The sequence below is a fragment of the Abrus precatorius genome, unplaced genomic scaffold (genome assembly GCF_003935025.1).
Source record: "Abrus precatorius isolate BTA unplaced genomic scaffold, Abrus_2018 Scaffold9, whole genome shotgun sequence".
Lineage (NCBI taxonomy): Eukaryota > Viridiplantae > Streptophyta > Magnoliopsida > Fabales > Fabaceae > Abrus > Abrus precatorius.
Window position 1 is genome coordinate 29,469,738 of NW_020874439.1, and position 24,118 is coordinate 29,493,855.

The 24,118-nt window shown below is 29.2% G+C and overlaps 1 protein-coding gene across 2 annotated transcripts; it reads left to right on the plus strand.

The window, feature by feature from the left end:
• Positions 1-772: 772 nt before the first annotated feature.
• LOC113850133 (BOI-related E3 ubiquitin-protein ligase 1) lies at positions 773-9,409 on the plus strand. 2 transcript variants are annotated; one of them, XM_027480515.1, is made up of 6 exons: positions 773-783; positions 974-975; positions 7,726-7,805; positions 7,888-7,985; positions 8,076-8,425; positions 8,601-9,288. In XM_027480515.1, exons 3-6 carry the CDS (start codon positions 7,762-7,764, stop codon positions 9,120-9,122), a joined length of 1,014 nt encoding a protein of 337 aa, XP_027336316.1. In that variant the 5' UTR covers positions 773-783; positions 974-975; positions 7,726-7,761; the 3' UTR covers positions 9,123-9,288. The 2 variants fall into 2 exon arrangements, with proteins under 2 accessions (XP_027336316.1, XP_027336317.1); XM_027480516.1 differs by lacking the exons at positions 773-783; positions 974-975 and having other exon boundaries at positions 7,167-7,808; positions 7,894-7,985; positions 8,601-9,409.
• The last annotated feature ends 14,709 nt before the right edge of the window (positions 9,410-24,118 follow it).

The window sequence follows — 24,118 nt, forward strand, 5'->3', positions numbered from 1 at the left end:
CCAATGCACTAATACACTGCCTCATAAATTATAGCACCACCCACCCTCCCCATCCTACCAACACTGACAATTCCATTAATAATTCGCTACCAATTTTAAGTCCATTTCGTTTTTGTGAACCTATATTTATCTTGTAGGACTTTTCGAGGTGGATTACTCATGAGTCCTGTTTAGTTTTATTCCATTCCCTATAGTCGAATCATCGTGAAATAATATATATGTGCTAAATTTCAATTAACTATGAAAACTAATATAACTATGTTCTTTAATGCATTCAATTTTTTTTACAAGGAATGGGTTAGTGGGATTGATTATCGCACGACAAGACTACAAATGCATTACCCCCCCCCCCCCCCAAAAGAAAAAAAAGGAGTTAACAGCTAACCCATCACGTTTTGCTTTCTTTCTTACGGTCTTACATCATGCGGTAGGTGTGTTACCTCACAACAACCAATAAAACTTATAAATAAATTAGAATTAAAAGTCTGAATATTAAAATTAGTGATAATACACAGTTACGTAAATTTACTATTCGTTGTGTGTATACGTTGGTTATTACATATGCTCTTTTTGGTTTTTTTTTTTTTCCTTGTCACTTTTCACACGTTTGCTAGCTATAGACAATTTTCTTTTTGGTGAGTCAAGCGAAATGCAAAATTCTAAGAGCAATATGTATATAGAATTTAGATTGGGTTTAGTAGTCGTTATTATCTGTCACTAGCTATACACCCCACTATAAAAAAAAATCACGATGAAAGGCAAGGCGCAAATGATAGAGAATGCGTTCGTCCACAAGAAGCAACTGGTGAACCTATAATATTTGTAGAACGTGATTGGTGATTGAGTTGGTTTAGGTGATAGTTCACTTCACTATATATGTAGGGCACAAACAAATGCGAATCACTAATTATCTTTATGAAACACATGGGATTATAATGCAGTATATTTTTTCTTAATTAACAATTGCGATGAGACGTCGATTAATGTCAACAATTCAAATAACAATCACGTGTTTGAGTGAAAGTACTAGGTTATTTCTATTATGACGAGAAACACATAAAAAAATTGTTGATAAGAAATATGGCATGGTATAAATCGTTGAAAATTTGATGCCCCCAGCACTTGGCTTGTGATAATGGAGCGAGGATTTAGGTGGTCTTGGAAGGGAAAGACAAGAGGAAATTATTTAAAATAAATAAATAAAAGGGAAGATGTTAAAAAGAGAATGGCATAACCGAATAGGTACATAGTGGATTAGACTGTGGAGAAGTGGTGGGGGTGGTGAACCAAGTTGGTGCCATGTAACCAAAAGGAACCCCAGAAAAAAAAAATTGTGAAGCAAAGAAATGATAAGAAAGACAAAGTGATGGAAAACCCTAGAAAATGAAAGGAGTTTAGTTTGGGTCGGAAATGTGTGGGTCAAAGAAATCGGGGTTATTGGCTGAATGAGGACAAAAGAATTGTGTTAAGCAAAGTTGTTGTTTTCACCCAGCGAAATGCGCTACGCTTCATGACATTTCTTGAAGATGGTGACTCATATTAGCACCTTAATTTTTTCATAAGATAGTTTTTAATTTTAATAACATAATAATTTACTTCATGTGGGAGTTTCATCACTGGTTTATTTTGTTTTTTTTTTATGTGGAGTTGATAATTATGAATTGTGGTTTCCAAATTTTTTTTAAGATTGGTGCTCAATCCAGAACGTTTAGACTTTTGTAGAGCATACGATATTATGATGTGACCAAATTGTTCTTTTAATTGTCACTAATAATCAAAGTTTAAATAATAAAGAAGTAGAAGTCACGAAACATGCATTTGGCTCGGCACGGGCAGACAGTGCCGAGAAAGAAAAATTGTGACATTGATGAAATGCTTTTCCAATCCTGCGAGAATCTCAAAATCTCAGCAAATTTAAGAGCAATATATGACTTCTTTTTTAACCCAAACCCCAAGAACAAGTTCACAAGCATCAAGAGACCAAAACCAAAAAAAGAGCTCTCAATGGACTTGTCTAGCTAGCATAATGATAACCGATCTGTCTCAACTTACCTTTAAATTTTACCGTAAGAAACACCCCGTTTGACCAGGCCCTTCATGCATTGACTCCATCATTAATATATAAACATTTCACACACTATTTCTGGACACTATTAATCAACAATCTTTAGCTCACTGGTTTGATTTAACCCTTTGGAAATGTTGACATGCAATTCCTTTCATACTCAAGCCAACACCCACATTTTACCATGGTCCACTTTTCTAAATGCAACCTTGGATTGGATATACCACATTACCTTTCACTTTACCTAACCTGTAGTAATTGATAATTTCTCGATCATCTGTTGTGAACTCAAGATTATTTGTGTATGAGGTCAACCAACGAAGGTGTTGGTCCAATCTTGTTTCTTGGACAAGAGTTTCCATAATTCCGGGTAATAATTGTCAAACCTATACAACTAATGTAGAATCTAGCTATCTTTTAAAAATAATAAAGAATCCATTAATTTGCTTTACATATCTATTCAAGGATAAGCAATAAAAATTTATATATAATATTTTTATCAATAAATATTTAATAGTTACTTATATGTTTATATGTGAATAAATACATATTTTGTAACTGAGGAGGTGTTATTATGGGGCTAGCTAAGCTTGGGTAATGAATGGGTTGCTGATCAATGGCTTTGGTGGACCAAAAGATAAAGTAAAGAAAAAGAACAAGAGGCGAGAGAGGAGTGTGTTGATTCATGCATTAGGATTTATGGAGGAAACAAGGGAAGCCAGACAGGTGGTTGTCCTATTAACTGTATAAGCACCAACATTATGTACTGAAACAATAAACAAACAAAGCAGTGCGCAGATGGAGAAAAGTGGGGCTGTCCTGATTAAGAGGGTTAAGAAAACAATGTCTAAGAGAGAGAGTCGTAATTGCCGTGTAGGTTTGTAATATTATCATAAAAAGACTAATTAAAAATTAAGATAATAGAGTAATGGGTAGATAGGAGAGAAAGGATATCATCTAGCTATAGCCGACCCTCTTATTGGGACAAATTGTGTGATGCCATTCCAAGCACTCTCTTTCACATTTCCTCTCTTTTGCTTTCCTTTTCTCCTTTTTTTTTTTAGTGCCTTCTCTCTTTCTTTGTCACACTCTTCCATTAATTAAAGTTAGAAATCGTTCTTGGTTTTTGGGGAAGATCACCCAATACCCGCTTCCATCTTTTTCTTCTTTGTGGGATATTCACTCCCTAACCTTAAATTAAACAACAACCCATTTTTCACCGCCACCGTTAGATACACCAAATCACCTAGTCCTTTTTATTCGTAAACAAGTTAATAATAATAGTAATACAAAGTGGAAGAAATCAAGAAAAGAAATAACTCATGTTTATCATCCAAATTTTTTTAGAACATCAATCATGGAATCAAATCACCATCAATTCTAGACTTTTTCCTTAATTTATACACATAAAAAGAACCCTCCAGTTATAGGTTTGCATCAATTATTCATAAATCTTGACTTGAAATCTTGATACTAACCTACCCATATCATTTTCGGGGGGCTCTGGCCGACCAACTTGTTGAGGATCTGTAATTACTTCTTAACAACCTTTGGCGTTCACTGTATTTATGTTTTCACAAGATGCATGTTTAGAGTAATAATATTTACGTGATCTCAGGCATACTTATTTATCATATTTAATAAATGACAAGTATTAATTAGCAATATAATTTTTAAGGAAAAAATTAAATAAATCTTTTAATGTTGAATTTTCACATGATTTGGTTATGTGAAATTTTTGCATCTTTTTCTTTTCTTATAAACATTCCCAAATTTTAATAAATATTTTATGTCATGACCTATATATTTAATGTGTATGAAAGAGTAATCGATATAAAACCTTCACATGAATATGTTGTTTCAAAATTTAACTTGAAAAGATATATTTTCCTAATATATGTTTAATTACTTTTTTACTTTTTGGGTCATTTTCAGATTTTTAACACATAAATTAAAGAACAGATTTAATGATCTCCTTTTCATTAAATTTGCCATTAGATTTCCATTATATCTCTTTATCTCTTTTATTTGATTTATTTATTGATTTTAAGTTAAACATATAATTGATAAAAATTTATTAATGTTGTTTTGAAATTTTTAAAGTGACAAATAAAAGAATAAAGTATTAACTAAAGTTTACTGGACTTAAGTTAAACAAATTATGCGCATCTGATTCTTTATTTTATGAATGTCACGAAAAATACTGTGAATCTAAAAAAATTATTTAATAATATATAACATATTATTAACATTTTTTTAAAAAAAATTATTTGATGTGTTTTATTTTCATGGTGAGTGAATATAAAAATAAATCAAGTAACTCGTTAAAAGTTTATGACCGACGTTACATTAGACATAGGTTAGACTTATTTATTAAATATGTTAAGTTAATATTTTATAAAAAAACTTATTTTTATAAATAAATTCAAATTTTGAGAAATAAATTTTTTTAATTTAAATATATATAAATTGATAATATTATACAGACATTGCTATTATTATATTTTTAGATTATATACTATTTTTAAATAAAATTCAAAATTATTAATCTTTTTGAAAAAAATTAAAGTATTATTCTAAAATATATATTTAAAAAGAATTTTAAATTGTGTAAAACTTTTTAAAAGGTCTTGTCAAGCCTTAAAAGTAATCCAGATTAAGTAAACAAACTAAACTTTTACCTCTAATTTTAAAATCAATGCAGTTTCAAGAGTTGTCAACAAATTATTTTCATTCCTATTAGTGTGATTTTATTTAAAAAGCCAGTAGACAACTACAATTTTGTGAACTTAGTTTTTTATTTTTTGGCTTTTTAATGAACCTTTTACTTAATCTTTCTTTTAATTTAAAAATAATTTCTCTTAATATAAACAGTACCCCGTCCCTCAAAATGAAGAAAATTAATCATGGATAAGAGTGAATATTCGGTATAACCCTAGCTATCATTATTTATTTTAAGAGTAAACTATACTTCTTTTAGAGACTTAAATTACACTTTTTTCTTATTTTAAAAATATATATTTCCCTTCGGAAAAAATAATGTGAGCTACACGTCTTTTTTATTTTAAATATAAACAAACCTTTAAATGTTGGTAAATAAATAAGAAAGCGACTTCTAATGATTTTTTTTTGTTTTCTTATTTTATATCATCAATAATTAATTTTCAACATCTTATTATTAATTTCAATATTCTAATAAGTAAATGAAAAATTAACTTTTTTAATTTCGTCTTCCAAAGTTATAAGATTGATAATTGATATTGAAAGTAGTTGTTAATCATGTTAAAAATTATTGCAAAAGAAATAAAATTAAAATACTTTGTATTAAAATAGACTAAAATATAATATTTATGCAGTTTTTTTAAAAACAGAATGTATATTTTAAAATAAAAGAGAAAAAATAATATAATATAAGATCTTTGTAAGAGGTGATCGTACTCGTGTTTTAAGGTTTGGCTAAGGAGTACCTTTAGGATATTGATTAAGAAATTAGAAATAAAAAATACAAAAAGTCATGTTAAAATATATTAATATTATTTAAAAAAGAAATAGTTTTTTTATTTTTTATTTTTAGTTTTGGGTGAAAAATTGTTGATTTAGTTAAGATAGATGTTAGCAAATTTAAATAACAAAATTGTAAACAGAGAAAACGTTGGTTTAAACTAAAATAGTAAAAAAGAAAAAGGTAAAGTAAATAGTCAATTTTGTTATAACTTATAACTAAATGATGATATGTTTGAAATTTTCTTCCCTTGGTGCTATGCGCTAGTGGGATTAAATTTTGCTAGGTTGGTTTTATTAGGTCATTTGAAATAGTCCTTTGCAAAGAAAGATAACTCAACACCAGCTCTTCCAATCATGCATCAAGATCGGGAATAGTTCAATCTATTCACAATTTTCTAAGAAAAGAATCATAGCTAACACACCTGTTAAGAGTTTGAACGCTCAGGACCCAGTAAAAAAATAAACTTAGCAATACCATTAATATTGCTTTTAAGATTTAGCAGTGTCAATAATGCTAAATATAACATTCAGGGATGGGAGACAGAAAGTTTTCAAACTGAGTTAAATTCTGAGCCACTCACAAATTAATTTCAATCTGTATATGACGCGTTTCTAACAATACTAAATTTAATTAAGGCTTTATCATTCATCAAACAATGCATTAAGGAAGCCATATCAAGTCATAACCAAAATCACAAGTTCCCTCCTCACAAACCTACATTTCATTCTTTAAATGCGAAGAAAGTTATGTTGATGATAATCTTCCTAATATCAGTTAAAATGTTATTTTTTAATTATATGTATAATTTAAATGTTAGGAAAGGAATTTTTGAACCCAAGTCTTAAATCAATTAGCCTTTCACTAAAATCATGACATAAGGGTATTTTTGATGAGATACGTAAATTAAATTTTAACTTATTTAGATAATTTAAAGCGATACTCTTGATTACATTGGAATTTATATATTTACTATCTTAATTTCTTTACTTTTATAATGTTCAAAAATTTGGTATTGGTGATTGTTTTTTCTCATTTGAATGTTTTTCTAAAACAAAAATAAAGAGAACTGCCAAATAAATGGTAATAATTGTGAGAGAAGCAAGGACTATTATAATAGTAAAAAATTGTTCCGTATTTGGGATTAGATAAGATTATATAAATCCATTAAATAATTAAGATCGATAGAAATTAATTGGGTGCCAACCTTTAAGAAACTAATTAATTTTATATGGATGAGACCATTAACACGTTAAATTATTTATTTATTTATTTATACAGTCAATGAGTACTCATAATTTAATATAAAGTAAATTGATTTAATTTGTAAAAAAATATATAGCAGTAATTATGAGGGTGAATAACTGGAAGGAATTTATGTAAGGTAATGACAAAAAGGTAGAAGTGAAATAGTTGGAAGGGCATACAGAGGAAAAATACCACGTGGGAGTGGTGCATTGTGTGTAAAGTTGTGAGACATTTCCATAATCCAAAAATACGAATAAGAAATTGAAATTTAATTTATAGAGTGATGTATGTAAGTATGTGCCTAAAATAATAATATTCATGGGGCTTAGAAAAATGTTAGGAAAATATGGAGGAAAAAGAGGTGGTGAAGGAAGCAAAGCTAGCGAGAGACGCATGGGTCATATACAAACAATTCCAGCGGCAGCGGTAGCGGCAGAAACCTGCATACCCCAACAACAACAACAATACATCACCCATTTACCAACGCCTCTTCTATTCACACACAATCCCATGCACTCACGCACTTTCTCTCTCTCTCTCTCTCACGCCTTTTCTTATTAAATTATACTCATTTACTATCATTGTTAATTACTAATTATTCTTCTTTTTTTATTTGAGAAAATTATTTTCGGGGGAAGTATTTAAATAATAAGGGTGGTAAGGAAGAATAAGAATAAGCAAGAGGAGACTAGTTCTTAAGAAAAGGCAAGTCGAAGCCAAGAAGAAGAGAAGGAAGGGAAAAGAGAAAGAAAGAGGGAGCAGAATAAGGTGTCTCTCTTGGACTGATTCGCTTCCATCGCATCTATCTCTTCCCCCCCATATCTACTACTCTCTCATCTATTCATTCTCTCTCTCTCTCTCTCTCTCTCTCTCTCTCACCCGCACACAACAACATCAAAGGCAAATCCAGAACATTAAAGACTAGTGCTGTCTTCATAATTCGTTGATGGCCGTTCAAGCTCAATACCCATCCAATGTCCTCTTTCTAAACAGGTTCGCCACTCATTCATTTCTCTTATTCTCCTCTGCTATGCATGTTGTTGTTCAATTCATAGTAATGTTCCGTCTCCATCAACAGAAACGGGCAAGAAGGGCATGACTATTCATTGCAACCTCAACCCGGAGGAGGTCTCCTGAATCAGTCTCACATGTTATACAACGACAATGGAAGTATGTTCCAATAACCCCTTCTCTTTCATTATTTTTCTATATGCATAGATTATTGAGAGCATTTCATAATTTATATTTTATGACATCCAGGTAATAGTAATAATAATAATAATTGTCGCAAGAGAGGGAGAGAAGAGATTGGACACACAGTAACAACAACAGGCATAGGCTCTAATGTTAATCCATTCTCTTTGCAATCTCAGCCTCCACAGCTTATACACCTCTCTCAACTCCATAATCACCAACAAAATGCTGTCTCCACTGGCCTATGCTTGTCCTTCGATGACCAACAACAACAACAACAACAAACACTACAACTTCATCATCATCAACAACAACATGCCTCTCACTCCTCTGCTTTCCTTTCTCTATTGTCCCAAGGCTTCTCTTCCCAATTCAAACAACAACGATACGAAATTGATCAATTACTTCAAGCTCAGGTACCAATTTTTATTCCTTTATGATTCCAATCCAATTGCTCAAAAATATGAACAAAGGTGAAATGAAGAAAATATCAAAATATTCTTTTAAAAACACTGTTTTTAAATATGTTTTTGTGTTTTTTTCGTTAGAAATGCTAGTTTTTTAATGGAGGTTGTGTGGGGATGTTATCAGGGAGAGCAACTGCGGCGGACATTGGCAGAGAAGAGGCAAAGGCATTACCGGGCGCTGCTGAGCGCGGCGGAGGAGGCGGTGGCCCGGCGGCTGAGGGAGAAGGAAGCCGAAGTGGAGAAAGCCACCCGCAAGAACGCGGAATTAGAAGCACGCGCGGCCCAGCTGAGCGTGGAGGCGCAGGTGTGGCAGGCCAAGGCCCGAGCCCAAGAGGCGACGGCGGCGTCCCTCCAGGCCCAATTGCAGCAGACCATAATGTGCCACGGCGGCGAGGACGGCGGCGGTGGCGTGTCCTGCGCCGTGGAGGGGCAGGCGGAGGACGCCGAGTCGGCCTACGTTGACCCTGAGCGCGTGGTGGCCGCGGCGGCGCGTCCGAAATGCAGAGGGTGCGGGAAGCGCGTGGCTTCGGTTGTGGTATTTCCGTGTCGGCACTTATGCATCTGTACAGAATGCGATGCGCATTTCCGAGCATGCCCCGTTTGTCTCACCCTTAAGATTAAAACCGTCGAAGTCCTTCTCTCTTAACCATTCCCTTTTGCTGAATTACCCCCCTCCTTGTCCATATCACTGCCTTCCAAACAGGCCCTTAAAAAAATTTTATAAAAGAAAATATAAATAAATTTATTACATTTTTGTTTCACTTTTGAATTTTCATGTCGAAGGGAAGTTTGATTTGAGTAGATTTTACCTTCGGTCGATGTACATGGCCACGTGGGTAGCAGTGGCATTTAATTTTTATTTTTATTTTTTGGTTATCTCTCTTTCTTCTGGAAATTCTATTGCATTGATATAATATTGATATATATATATATATATATATATTCTTTCATTCGATGAATGCCTTCCAATTTTTTAAAATGTCAATGGTCTAAATCTGATGGAGTTATGAGAAGGTCTGTTGATGTGGCGTGTTTGTGAGTGATGTTTGGTTTCGCCAGTGTAGGATTGTGGTGTTGCGTGTTAATTTTAGGTTTGAATTTTCTTTTTTTAATTTAATTGCATGAAGGGCATGGCTCAGGTAAGAATGATTTTTCAGATGTCAATTTGAGGGGTAATGTGTATGCGTGCATATGCAGGTAACATTTTTTAACTTGCAAGGCATAAGGCATTACAATTCTACGGAAATGTTTTTTGTTTAATTCAAATTGCAAGGTGCGGAGTAGATGCGTTAGTCATAGAAAATGGTTACATTAAATTATTTTGAAACTCACTCTAAATATTCCCATGTTTCCCACTCCGGTAGGAAGGAATGGTGCCATGGTACATTGTAAATTTGTTTCCTAAGCCTTTTCGGTGCTTTTTCTTTCCCTTCTTTCTGTTGAGGATTCCGTGCGGAATTTACATTGTGTGTGGTAACCAGCATTCCCTCCATTATATCACACTAGTTGTTTTTCAATACGAGATTCCTTTTTTTTTATTTCTTATAAGATATCTCCAAATTAGGTTACCAAATGTCGTTTCGTAGAAGCATGAGCTATAGAATTCAATGTTCATTCCAAGATTCATGTTTGAGATTGTTTACAATAATTTTTTTGTCAATCGACACTCTCATACCAAATGTGTCACTTTATTTGCAATCATACTATAAGGGATATGATAGATTGTTACCCACATCAGAGCATTATGAGTCTTCATGTTATAAGTGCAAAACGATAAATGGTATGGTATGGTATGGTAGCAAGAATTGAAGAGAAGGGTTAACAAAGAAAACGAATCGACATAAAAATGTTGATAGAAAACTATATTAACAATAATTAAATACAAGTTTGAATAAACATTGACGTGCGTCATAGATAAATTACAGGAATTAAACAGAATTTGAAAAAACGGAAAAGTGTTAATATTTACTTTTAAACATTTTTTATATCGTCCATGTATATTTTTCTAATTTGTTCTTTAAAAAAATTAAGGTATTTGTTTTGTAAATTTATTTTAAAAAAATACTTTTATTAGAAATTTGTTAAAGATGTATTAAAAAATATATTGGTAGCACTGTTCAACTATTAAATGTGCAAAAAAAAAAAGCAATAAATAATAACTCTATACGAAGGTGTGAGGTCTTTAATTTTTAAAAAAATATTTTTTTATTTTTAATTAAAAATATGTTATCTTATTTTTATTTTATTTTTTATCTTTAAATATTTGTAAAAAAAAAAAGAGTTGAATTTAAAAGGGTAGTTTTAATATTTTTGGTACAAATTAACATTTAATGGAATTAAAGAATCATGCAAGAAATATAAATGAATTTAAATTGTATTAAACATAAAGTAAATTGCAAGAAACATAGAAGGGTAATATTGGATGTTTTGAGAGGGTTCAGCCTTGATTACAACTAAAGAACTAGTATTCATAAAGACATCTAGAAACTTCCAAAGTTCTAAACAAATTAATATAAGATGAAATTCAGAACACATGAATAACAGACACTAAAAAATTACTTGAGAGTGGTCGGTTTCTCTAATGGCTCATTTTTCATGTGCTTACATTGTGGTAACCACCCCCTAATAAGCACATTGCTAAGCCAACGATCTTGTTTCTTATCTAAACATCTTTTAATATTTCCTTGATCCTCATCCAAAAGCTAAATTAATAACTTTCAGCCTTTTGATTGTTACATTAGATCTAAGTTCCTATCCAAAAACATGTTGCTTGTTGTTTTTCCGCATATTTTTGAAAAAAAAATATTAATAAGGGAAAATATTAATATGTATCTTAAGAAAAATAAAAAATAATAATTTAAATGTATAGATAGTGTAAAGATTATTTACGTTAACATTCATTCATGAATTATTATTCTACCATAAATTTCTATAATAATTAATATAAAAATTACATCAACAATGTATTCTAATTAATTAACAGTGTTTTTATACACCAAATTAAATTCAAATAAACAAGTATTTAAAAGTATTCAATCCAAAAAATATTTTATCACATTAAAAATACACAAGTAAATGGAGTCACATTAATAAACTCCTTAAAAATAAAAATAAAAAGTTTCTTGAATACATAATATTATTTTAATTTCTTAAATAGTAAATATTAAATAGTTTTTGTATTATAAATATAATAAAAAATTACTTTTACCTTTTTTAGCATTTACGAAAATAAGTTAATAATCACTTTTAAAAATAAATTTAAAGGATTTAACATGATGGATTAAATATTATTTAACTTATATATTCTCAGGATACTCGTTAATGTGACCTTTAAGAAAAAAGTAAAATTACATTTTTTTATCAGAATTTTTTAATATTTTTTAAATAAAGTATTTAAATAAAATAAATATATTTAATGTCTTATGATAGTTTCCTATCATTATTGAAGTAATGTTATGTTATTTTACGATATTCTCTTAATAATCGTCTTAATACTTAAATAATGGATATTAAATATTTTTAAAACAAAAGTTCAATTTTTTTTCTTTAAGTAGGAAGACTAATAAATAAAATAAAATTAAAGTAGTGTAATAATTGTTAGTATGACAAGACAGTTTCTACACTAGGTTATATATGAATTTAATGAGAAAAAATGAACAACTTAATAATTCAAAATTATTGAATGCTGGTTGTACTTGCAAATAATTGTACCATATATCTTTTTCATTATACATGAGCTGAAATAAATGAGGGAAAAAAAATTAACCGACAAAGAAAATAGGAAAAGGTGGATGAGAGTTTTAATGGAATTTTCTTCTTGTAAAAGAGTTTGGTAACAAGTTATAATATTAATATTTTAAATATTTTTTACAATATAAAATAATTATTCAATTATTAGTTTGTATCATTATTTTACTATTTACTAAATATATTTGGTAAAACTTTATATAAAATAATGTAGCAATAAAAAAATCTTTGAAAATGAGTAGTGACACTAGCAGATTTAATTTAAATATTTATTTTTTATTTTGCTAAGGATGCATGCCAAAAATGAAACATAATAACAATTATGAGATGTAGCAGCAACAAAGCCCAACTGCACATAACGTTGCTAACTTACATAAACAAGCTTAAAAGGCCCATTTGGATGTGGAGAAACGTCAATCTCATAATCTTCTCTTCCAAGACCCATTTTCATTGTTGCTTTTCTTTCCAAATCTCTTTTGAAAGAAAAGCCTCAAAACTTCACCATACGAGATATGTATATGATTTTGACTATTCCAAAGAATTATTGCACAAATCAAGCGCGCATGTATTAAATTTCTTGCCAGAAGTTACATAGAAAATATGTATATAAGATTATAAGTATCATGTACTTGCACGTTTGTAGAGACTTGCCCACAAGCTTGATGCCCCTTTGTCTTCTTCCGTGCTTCTTCCGAAACCCAGTTTTCAATTAAAGCAAATTTCTGATTTTGCACACAAATATAGGCATCAGGATTCAGATGTGCATTGACCCTTGAAACTGAAGCAGCCTAATAATCCTTTTTAAGTTCACCAAGACACTGCCAACACAGGCAGTTCAATTGATTTCCGAGAAAGAAAGATAGCCCTTCGTCTTTGTGCCACCACTCTCTAAATTACATTATATTATTTATGATCTTTTTAACATGTATTTGGAGTGTATAGTAAAACTAATAAAGTATTACAAAATCTAATGTAATGATAATATTAAATGTTATAATTTTTAGTTGTTTAACATGTATGGATTCTTGGGTAGACTTTAAAAATTGTATATTATTTATTATTTACTATTCTCCGTATATGAAGTGAATTCATGCATAGTTGATAGTCAGTGGAAAGAAAACAAAATAGTCCCTCTTTCCAACTTCCAAGAAACTAGCTTTAAGAAAAATAAAGGAAAAAAGAGGAAGGACAAATTGAAAAAATAAAAGGCTACTGGTTGTCCTGTATCAAGGAAAATGAAAGCATCATGAAGAAAATATAGACCAAACAAACAAGGAATTGGACAAGACCCAAGGCATCATCATCTGATGTGAAGTCTTCGCCATGAAGTTCAATTATCAAAGTGGTGGAACTCAATTCAAAGCCAAACTGATAACAATTTAGCCAAAATCAGGACTATCAATCAAGTGAGACAAGCAACGGGGAGAAACAGAGGAATCACTATTATTAAAAGACTTGGAATACAATAAATGCATGTTTGGCTTCTCCTTTGAATAGATTCATTTCAAACCCCACTTTTTCCCAAACAATAATTTTCAATTTTCAATTAGGAAACCAAATAAGCATATCCAATTTCTTTTATTCTATTACACCTATTTTAACTACTCATCCTTTGTGGTTGTGGCACTGACTATACATATATAAAAGAGCATGCATTACAATCAGATTGTCCCCTCATGTGAACTTACCCAACTTTGTCTACGCTGTTGTTATCTATATTCTATGTATTCTCTGACTTTTATATTGGAAAAAAAAATTCACATTGAAATAGAAAATAGGGTAACAAAATATGGGGTAAAAAGTACAATAAGAGCTATGCATTTTTGTGAGAGTAACATGTAAAATTGTTGGTCATGGGTAAAAAGGTTTGCAGGTCAAACAAGTTTGAGCTGTCACGGATGGATGAAGGTCACGCTAGAGTGCTATAATTTCATTCAAGGACGATCATGACTCGCTTTTGCAAAGTTGTGCTCTTGAAATTGATGATTGCTTTCAAATCTGAACCGTATTAAACATTTCTTAAGGAAAAGGTTTATTAATTTCGCTCCCTAATTAGATTCTTCCTCTGGGTTGGTGAATGAATGGCACACTTGAGCTTATCCAGAACGTGGCATAGAAAGGAACTCGTACATGAATGAAAAATTATAGTAAACCCGTCACAAGCTTTCTATGTGACCAACTAATTAATTAGATGACATAAACCCCTATTGAATATTCAGATGTATCTGATTTCAAGCCAAGTCACATGCATGATCTCGTAACGACATCCTTGTACAAGCAAGATGCCTCCTTAATTCATATTTAAGAACTTCAATTAATATATGGGTAATGTATATATGAAGAACAAAATTTTAATATTGCTGTTACATAATTGATAAAACTCTAATTTTAATCCTAAAACAACACAAAAACACCCATAATTCTTCCCATATAAAACATAGTGATCCACCGAATTTTCATTCCAATAATATAGTACCAAGAATTAATAATAAAAAATTAATGAGGTTGATAATAATGTAGATGAATTGGCAGGGGGGCAGTTGTCATAATAAGGACGTATGGAGCATTGTTTGGCAGAAGATAAAATTGTATGCATGGATATGACCAAACCTAAGTGGTAAAAATAAGTATTAACGCATGCAAAATTTGAAAGTAAACTCAGAGAGAAAGAAAAAGGTAATGATAAGGGTGGTTCGTTGCTTTCTTTGACGTAGAATTGTCACAGGTGGGATGAGCTATATATTAAGTTATTGATAGATTTGCTAGGGAACATGTATATGTGATCTTTATTTAAAAAATAAAAACAAAAGTGAGAAATTCCCTCCTTTGGATTTTCTTTCCAACACTAACAACTTTACCATCAGTGGAGGTTGAGGACAGGTGTGTTGAACGTCGTCTTGTTATCATTACTCATATCACTGTTTCATCCCATTTTTATGATAAGAACACGACACCATTTGTAGTTGTGGTAACCTTCTTTTGAGGAACAGAGACACTGATTTATTTTAGCTATGCCATCTAATTAGGATCTATAGTCTACTTAATATATGGTAGCTAGCTTGTCAATATAAATCAATTTGATCATTGTTAATATGCATATAACTTTATCAGGATCGGCCATATGAACCTCATTTTCACCAAAAGATATCAAGGATCCATCGAATTTAATCAAATAGAAAATGAAAAAAAGAAAAGTTAACAAGTTAAACCGTTTTGGATTCAAATTCTAAACTGATCCCAATTTAATTCATATATGTTTGTATCAAGAAATTTTAATATTTTCCATGTTTACTTGGGAAATATAATATCTCACATCAATTTTTTTTCACTTCATTGAATTTGGACAAAAAATTATAAGATTGATAATCAATTTAAATATATTTCTAGAATTTATATTTTTATTTTGAAAAATTTAGAGCATTAAGGCCATAATTTTTGGAAAATATATCATATTAATTCTTAAGATTAATTTTAAATATTTAAAAATAATTTTGTAGTAAAAGTATTCATTACATTTTTGTATTTTTTATCTAACAAGTATTTTTACTCTTGATCAAAAGTTATCATTTTAGATGTTTTAAATTAATTTTAAGAATCAAAATTAATAATTTTAGACTCTCATTTTAAATCATAAGATGATATTGACCATGCAATCATTTGGACAATGAATGTTTAACTATATCATTAAGATTAATAGTGTAATTTTAATCCATGTAAATTTTTTACTATTAACTAAGTGTGCATTGGATGGTTAAAGAACTTAGTGTCTGTTTGTGAAAGAATCAATTTCAAAAAAAGGGAAAAACATCTTCAATGATTTAAAGCTTATTTGTTTTCTCTATTTAAATAAAGTTTTTAGTTTTTAAAATTAAAAAATAGAAAAATTTGCTTGTTAATGTAAGTTTTAAAAAATCATTTTTATTTTCAATTTTTAAAATTAAAAAACAGAAATGCTATTTAAATGTTTTTGTTTTTTTGTTTTTTTTTATTTTTTTTAAAACTAACAAAAGTCTAACTAAAACAGTTTTAAAAATTAAATTATCAAATAAATTTTATTTTATTTTATTTTTCTAAAAAAATTATAAAATTCTTTTAAAATATAATTTTTAAAAATTAAAAATTAAAAATTAAAAATAAATCAAACAAATCCTTAGTGTATGTTTGAAATATTTTCAAATGCTTTTAAACATGCTACTATAATATCATTAAAATAAACATAAATTCACCTGTATCTTACATGAAACTAAACATGCTAATAGCGTATTAAACAAATTTAATGTATTACATATCTTGTGTTAAATAAACTTTTAACCATTGATTATTCTAATATTGGTTTAAAAACGTGAAAACAAATGATATTTTATTTTACTAGTTTAACAATTCATTTAATAAAAAAATTTCTTAGCATGTCATTAAAGGTATATAGTAAAATTTCATGTTATTTAATTTTTTAAAAAAATATTTTAAATTTAATTATATTTTTCTCTTTAAATGTAACATGTTTTGTAATAGATTTTTATAAAAAAATTTATTAAAATTTAATTTCTAAAATAGTAAGAAGTTAAAATTAATTTTTGTCATCAACTCATCTTCTATTGGTTTCAATTTCAAGTTCTCCGCTAGTAAATTCTATATGTCACTTTGGGATTCTCAATAAAATACAAGTTCTTTAATTTGTTGTCAAGATACTTGTTGAATTTTTCAAATTTTAAGAACAGAGTGAGAAGAAGGCAGAGAAGAGAAGATGAAGAAGGCTTTAGAAGTGAAGAGAAATAAGGTTCTAGAAAACTTTTTATAAATATTTAAAATGTGTTTAGAAACTTATTTATAAATATTAATTTTAAATATTATAATTAATTAATTAATTAAATAATGTGACAGTACATAATAATGGTGTGTTGGCTCTCCAGCTCACTTAATAATAAAAGAGTTAAGTATGAACTAAATTTTAACTTCTTAATATTTTAAGAATTAAATCTTAAAAAAAAAAACTTTATAACCTATTATAAAATGTGTTACATTTATGAAGAACAAAAATATAATCAAATTTAAAACATTTATAATAATTAAATAACGTAAGAGTGGTGAATTGGCTCTTCATCATTTAACAGACGAAAAATTAAGAATTAAATCCTAACATCTTAATAGTTTAAAAACTAAATCTTAAAAAAATTATAAGTTTATTACAAAATACATATATTTATGGAGACTAATTATATATTTAAATAATAATTAATAAAAAATTTAGTTGTCATTTTATGTTTACTCTCTAGTTTATATTTATTTTATTAAATATTTTAAATTTATTTTAGTTTATTAGCTTTTGGTTTTCAAATTTCAGCTTTTAACTGTCTATCTAATTTTTAACTAACTTGTTTATTAATTTTGTGAAACATACTTTACTTAAAAATTATCCAAATATGTTTTAAAATAATTATTATAAAAATTAATAGTTTTATATAATAAACCACCATTAAATGATAGAGTAAAAAAAATATTATTGTACTAGAAGTGGCTTGCAATAAAGAGACCTTTGAAAAGATAAATTATATATGTAAATTAGATTAATAATTAATTAATATATTATTAATTTCTTTTAATTATAATGGGTTAGAGTATTTTTTTTATACTTTAAATTTGTTCTTAATAAAATATTAATGTTTAGAAAAAAAAAAAGAAAAAAGAAAAATTGCAGGACATCTTCAATTTGTACTTAATTATTTATAATTTTAAAAAATTATTCTTAACAAACAAAAATTATCAAATATTAAAATATTTTTTGTTAATACAAATATTTTTGATAAAAAAAATATTAGTATAAACTTTTAAATTTTGTAATAACTAATAATAGATTATACAAATATTTTATATATTGATAATATATATATATATATATATATAATTTTTACAAACAAAATAGTTATTAATATAATACATTATATTATTAGTTTAAACTCATAATTTCTATATTAATAATTTAAGTTTTGTTAAAAAAAATACTAACGAATTAGGTTTCATTTTTTCACATTTATTTTAAAATTGTTTAAATTAGGTTTTTTCTCCCAAAATTTTATCTAACAATCAATAAAAATAAAATAAATATTAAGATACCATTGATTTATATAAATTGGTGATTTGTCTTCCTTGTTAAAACGGTGATACATTACATTCTAATAATAGCATATGTATATAATTTGATGGGGTTAAGCGACAAAAAGAATGACTTAACTTATTTTAAAAAATTCCCCTTTTTCTATGCGACAAAATCTCAAATTTCATTTAGGTGGGTTACCCTTATATTTTCATCTCACTTTTGGTAATTTTTTCTTTCTTTGATGGAATTTCTCTGTCCATTTTAATCCCCTGTCTTATTTCTGTTTTTGAGCCCTAAACTTCATCATACGTCGGAAAATTTACAATAATATTTTAAGTATTCATTATCATTATCATGAATACTTAAAGATACATCATTTGATATGTGTATATCTTTTACAATCTAATTATATCTAGGTTTTTTTTAATCTTATATGTCTCTACTCTGATTTATTAACTATGGTGATAAGAAGTAATATGTACCTAATTTATTAACTATGGTGATGAGAAGTAATATGCATTTGTATTTTTTTTATTATATAATATAATTTAGATTCTATTAAGGTTGCGTACCTAAACATGAGAAATGAGTCTAGAAATTTTTTAAGTATACAAGAATTCAAACATGAAAACTTACTTAAATAATATCAAGTTGTTTGCGACACAAACTATTCATTTTTAGTAAATAATTATACCTACAATTTCATAAAATGTACAATATAGTTTAAAAGTAAAGTTAAAAAATAAAATATTGTGTCTAATTATTATATAGAATGTGACATAAAATCGTATATTAGATTTTAAACTCAACTCTAAAATTATAATTATGATATATTAATATACTTTTAAAATAAAAATAACAAGACAATCATAGTGCACTTATCAGTCCAAATCAATATAGTTCCATCAACTTAATGCCTCCGCTAACTAATAACTTCTACTCCCATTCTATATTATGCAATTATTCTCATTTTCCTTTCATTCATTCCTACAAACACACTCTTCTAATTTTACTATATATGTTATTACCTCTCGTCTGAATACCAAGATTACACTTATTATTATTAGCAGTAAAAAAATTATTTTACTCAAACCTAAAAGTATCTCACTTATAAAAGTTAGTAATATAATTCTCAGCTTTTTATTTTTAATTTAGATTCCTTGAAATTAATTATACATATTTTATCGTTAAATATGTAGATAAGTTGGTAAGTTATTCTAATTTAACTGAGGATATCACGTTTGAGTCCCTTAAAAATGAAGCTGCACTGAAATCGAGAAAAGAGAACTGAATTAATCATGGTAATTTTGCACAGCTTATTTTCAAATTAGTTGGATACATAATAATAGTGTTTGAATCTCACCGGTCCAAGCCCAAAAAATATGCATTTTTATAATATTATTTTAAAAATTCTACTTAAATTAATTATACGCATTCATCATTACAATCTAAATATTTTAAATTTATATTTATAAACTTTACCTAAATTCAGCATATTCATATAATGTACACAATCAATTATGGGATCATAATGTATCATTTTTTTTAATATTCTTTTTTGTCTTAAATAATGTAAAACTCATTCTATAAATTGAGTCATGTATGATTATCATATAGAGTAAACCCATTCAATCAAACCTTAACACAATCACACTTTTAGAAACCCTTGCTCAAGATTACTAAATTTTGCTTTCATTTAACTTGGATTAGATTTACCCATTAAAATTGTTTATAAACGCGCTATGTTTAACCGAGAAAACATGTAAAATGGATCCATTCCGCCCATAAGGGATGCTGTGATGCTTAACCAAAGAGGTTGATTGCGAGCATTGGCAACAAGCACAGGAAAAGTTGCGGAGAAATTTGCAAATTGCATCACTCACACTAAGCAAAAGCACACCACACCTATGAGTTATGACCAAATACGTTCTCTGACGACTCGCAACAAACTTTCTTGGATTCACCACCGACAAATTAAGCCCACTTCACCCTTTATTAACTCACTCATCACCCTTGGGCCCATTGTTACTGTGTGTGCGACCCAAAGTGGTAAAGAACACCGGCACTTGTCACAGCAGAGACTAGTGAGGTGCAGGTAGAGAAGGTGCCATGGTGGGGTGAGTGATATCAAATGTACACAACTGCTAAATTAAAATTGATAGATACATGGCACCAGTCACCACCAGACTCACAACCCAAGAAATTTAATTTATTTGATTAGACACCGTAAAAATATTTATGTGATTCATTTCATAATGCCATTATGTGATGCATTATGCATTGGTTCTGATTATACCAACTGTAATTTGTTGGTTAAATTTTCATCTTTTCATTGCTCTATTTATTCTCTTATTGTTCTATTAGAGAAGTTGATAGACACTAGGCCACGGAAAGAAGCATGAGTGTGGTTATGAGTCATTAACTAGTACTGTGCTTCCTACCGAAAGAACCAAATTTTCATCATAATTTAGGAGCATTTGGTAGTTAGTGGCATGCTTAGATCCCTCAATTAAGTAGACTTTTGAAGGGTGCATTTATGGCTGAAATGGAAGTGAAACTAATCAAGCAAGTCAAATATCGGGGTCAGTGTGTGGGTGCGCCCTCATTTCAACGGCAAGAGTATAGGCGTACGAAAGGACAGTGTCGTGTATAAAAAGTTGACATTAATGGCATTTTTAGGTCTAACAGATTCGAGTTCTCTTTCGTGAGGGTCAATTACTCGGAATAGTACACGTGAAATGCAAAGAAACAGTTTCTCAAAGCATCATGGTAATGGGCCATACCCGAGTTTTAATAATATAGCATGCCAATAAAGATTGAAATCTGTCCCCATGTTTTATTCGATGTCATTTTGTGAATGTAACAACTTCATTTTTTATTTCTGCTCTCATGAATGTACCCAATAACAAAATCATTCATGGCAAAGCTTGGAATATGCCAGTGAGAACCTAAAGGGAGGAGAAATTTCAAACAATAATTGTAAAAATAATCGAGTGAATTACTTAAAAAATGTGCATTTAATTGAGAAAATGATTAAAATGGTATAGAATGAATCACTGTGTGGTTTGATTATGTGGAACAATCTGAGCAGTAACTCTAGGAGTTATATGTAGCAAGCTGTATAGTACAACTTTGTTTTTGTCCCGGGTAGGGTACTTTTATTTTGTGCTAGGCAGCTAGCTGTATAACATATTGGGTTCTTATTTTATTAGCGTTTGGCATTTGGCAAGTGGCAATGAATTGGTAAAGACGTGGATGTTTTATGAGTCAGAGAAGCAGAGGTGGTGGTGGATCGGGTACAGGAGTGAGGCAGTGATCAAAGGCATACCCACTACAGAAAAGGAAAGCTCGAATAGAGGCATCCTAGTCCTAGATTAAGATAAGACACACTCCTTGCTCCCATTATTTGACATATTTTCGGATCCCATCTATTATTAATGTTCCCATGTTTCTAACTTATAGCTTCCTAGATTTTTATGCTTGTGTCCCAGAAACGTTCCTCCTAATATCATGCAATTGTATAAAATTTAAGGATAAAAATTCAAAATTTTAGTTTTATAAAAATGTACAAATTACACTTCTTTTAAAAAAAGAGAGAATAAACTGATAGATTACGTTGCTTTTAAATTAGTATATTCTAATTTAAAATATAAAGATGGGCTTTAAGAATATTTGACACTTATCAATAACAATTTTGAATTCTCATTTTGATGATGCGTATTATGTCTTTTTCATTTTATAACACATGTTTTTTGAATCATCATATCAAATTAAGTCAATATTTTTTCTCTATAATTATTTTTTATTAAAATACAAAGATATTTTAATTTCCTTTATTCTTTATTTAATACTCAATTTTTTAAATTAACAATATAACAAAAAATTTGTAAATCTCCGTCAAAATAATCTTTTGACAACTAAACTAACTTTAAGACTCTTAACATTAAATATTCAAATACATGTAATTTTTATATTCTGCTTGATATTTTTCATTAATCTATTTTATTGATTAAAATAATCAAATTTTATTTTTTTATATTTCATTTATAATGACAAAAATCCGTGTAATACATAAGAAATTTCCTAACTTATTGGTGGTGGATGCTAACTACGAGAGTATGTGGACGCAACGTTTCCCCTTTCAAAGTTTTTTCCCCTCTTTTTATTAAAGTTTCGTGCATATTATTGTAAAATTAACCTATATTTCTTCATACTTTTAGGCTCCTCGTTTAATTTTTTAAGAAAAAACTTAAGTATACAAGTTAATTTTAATTTATTAAAAAATGTTTTTTTTTTCCTCCTCTAAGTGTTTGTTTAAAAAATATTACCCAAACTACCTACATCTTCAACATGATCTACAAATTCAATTAAAGAAGGAAATATATTAAGTGATTGTCAGTCTTAAAAAATAACTCCTAGTATTTTATGTTATATATGTTTGGTTCACTATGCAAAATGAAGTGGAAGCAACATCTTTCTGACTTTCTCCTCCTCCTTGTTTTTTGGTCGTCAAAATTCATTTCTTCAAAGTCTTCTGTGTTTCTTCCTTTTGAGGAAGTTTCCAGCAGAGTAGACCTACAACGTGATTCTATGTATTTTTGGGTCAATGAAGTGTTTGGGTTGGCAAGAAATCACATTCTTTTGGACAAGTGATGTCACATCATAAGCCAGAATTCCCAAAACTTTCATGTATATTTTTTTTGGGTCAATTCAAACAGGGTCTGTTGAGTCACAGAAAAGGAGAGGATACTCATAGCCCAATTGTGGGCTTCGCTTATGGACTCAACAACAAATATTGGTTAAGCTGGGTATCTCAAGAAGAAACCATAGTTCATGGGCTTGGGCCTGAGATATTGGGCCCTTCTTATGTGTATCAAACTAATGGAATTTATAATAGTCACGGCTTGTCTAACCCATGTTTTAATACAAATGTATTAGGCTAGGTAGGTTCATTGAACTTTGATCTAATTTTTCTCTCCATTTTCTTTTTGAGCAACCCATTCCCTCCCCCAGTTATCATCTCTGAGCAGGGAAATCCGAAATTAGCAAGTTGTGGTTTTTAAAGTATCTTTTTTTCTTTTTAATGAATGAAGGTATTGAAGATTGGCATGTGTGCTTAGAATAGATTTGGAAATCCAACAATGTCTATATAATAGTTAAGTGAAGATTTGTCCGTTTCAGGCTGCTAGCCATGTGCCCTGAGATCGATGTGTTGAGGCTCTCTTATTCTCATGTTTAATTGTTAATCCAATATATTAATACTACAAACTGTTCGTGAACAGCAAAAGGGAGACAAAAACAGATTGATTAAGCTCTGCTTTACCTTTCCTCCGGTGGTGGACCTCTACTAGTTTAACTTTAATCACAACCCTCATTTTTTTAATATGATAACAATATTTGGATCACTTTTCACGGTAATTGAGGTTATTTTTTTAAGACAAAAAAACACTTTAAAGCACACCTCTACAACAACTTGATATATTTAAGAAAACTGATTATGCATGTATGTGTATACGTACATAGAATTTGCAGCGGGTAAAGTGAACAGTTACAAAATTTATTGGATACGGATATAAGCACTATCCTTCTTATTAATAATAATAATAATATGTTTTTTATCACAAACTGGAATGGCCTCATAAATTTTTTTTGTGAAATAACAGTATACAGTAAATAGAAATTAAATAAGTTATACGTGTTGAATCAATAGTTGAATACTTGTGTTTAGGGGCCAATTAGTGAATAGAGTATGCTAAAGTAGCTTTGTCATTTACTCTTCTGAGGAGAAGAGAGAGAGAGAG

What these genes read in the sequence shown, in the direction of transcription:
- LOC113850133 (XM_027480515.1), top strand. Translation starts at nt 7,762, where the DNA reads ATGGCCGTTCAAGCTCAATACCCATCCAATGTCCTCTTTCTAAA. An exon ending in TCCAATGTCCTCTTTCTAAA is followed by an intron (nt 7,806 to 7,887) that starts CAGGTTCGCCAC and finishes TTCCGTCTCCAT; the next exon opens with CAACAGAAACGGGCAAGAAG. An exon ending in ATCAATTACTTCAAGCTCAG is followed by an intron (nt 8,426 to 8,600) that starts GTACCAATTTTT and finishes GGATGTTATCAG; the next exon opens with GGAGAGCAACTGCGGCGGAC.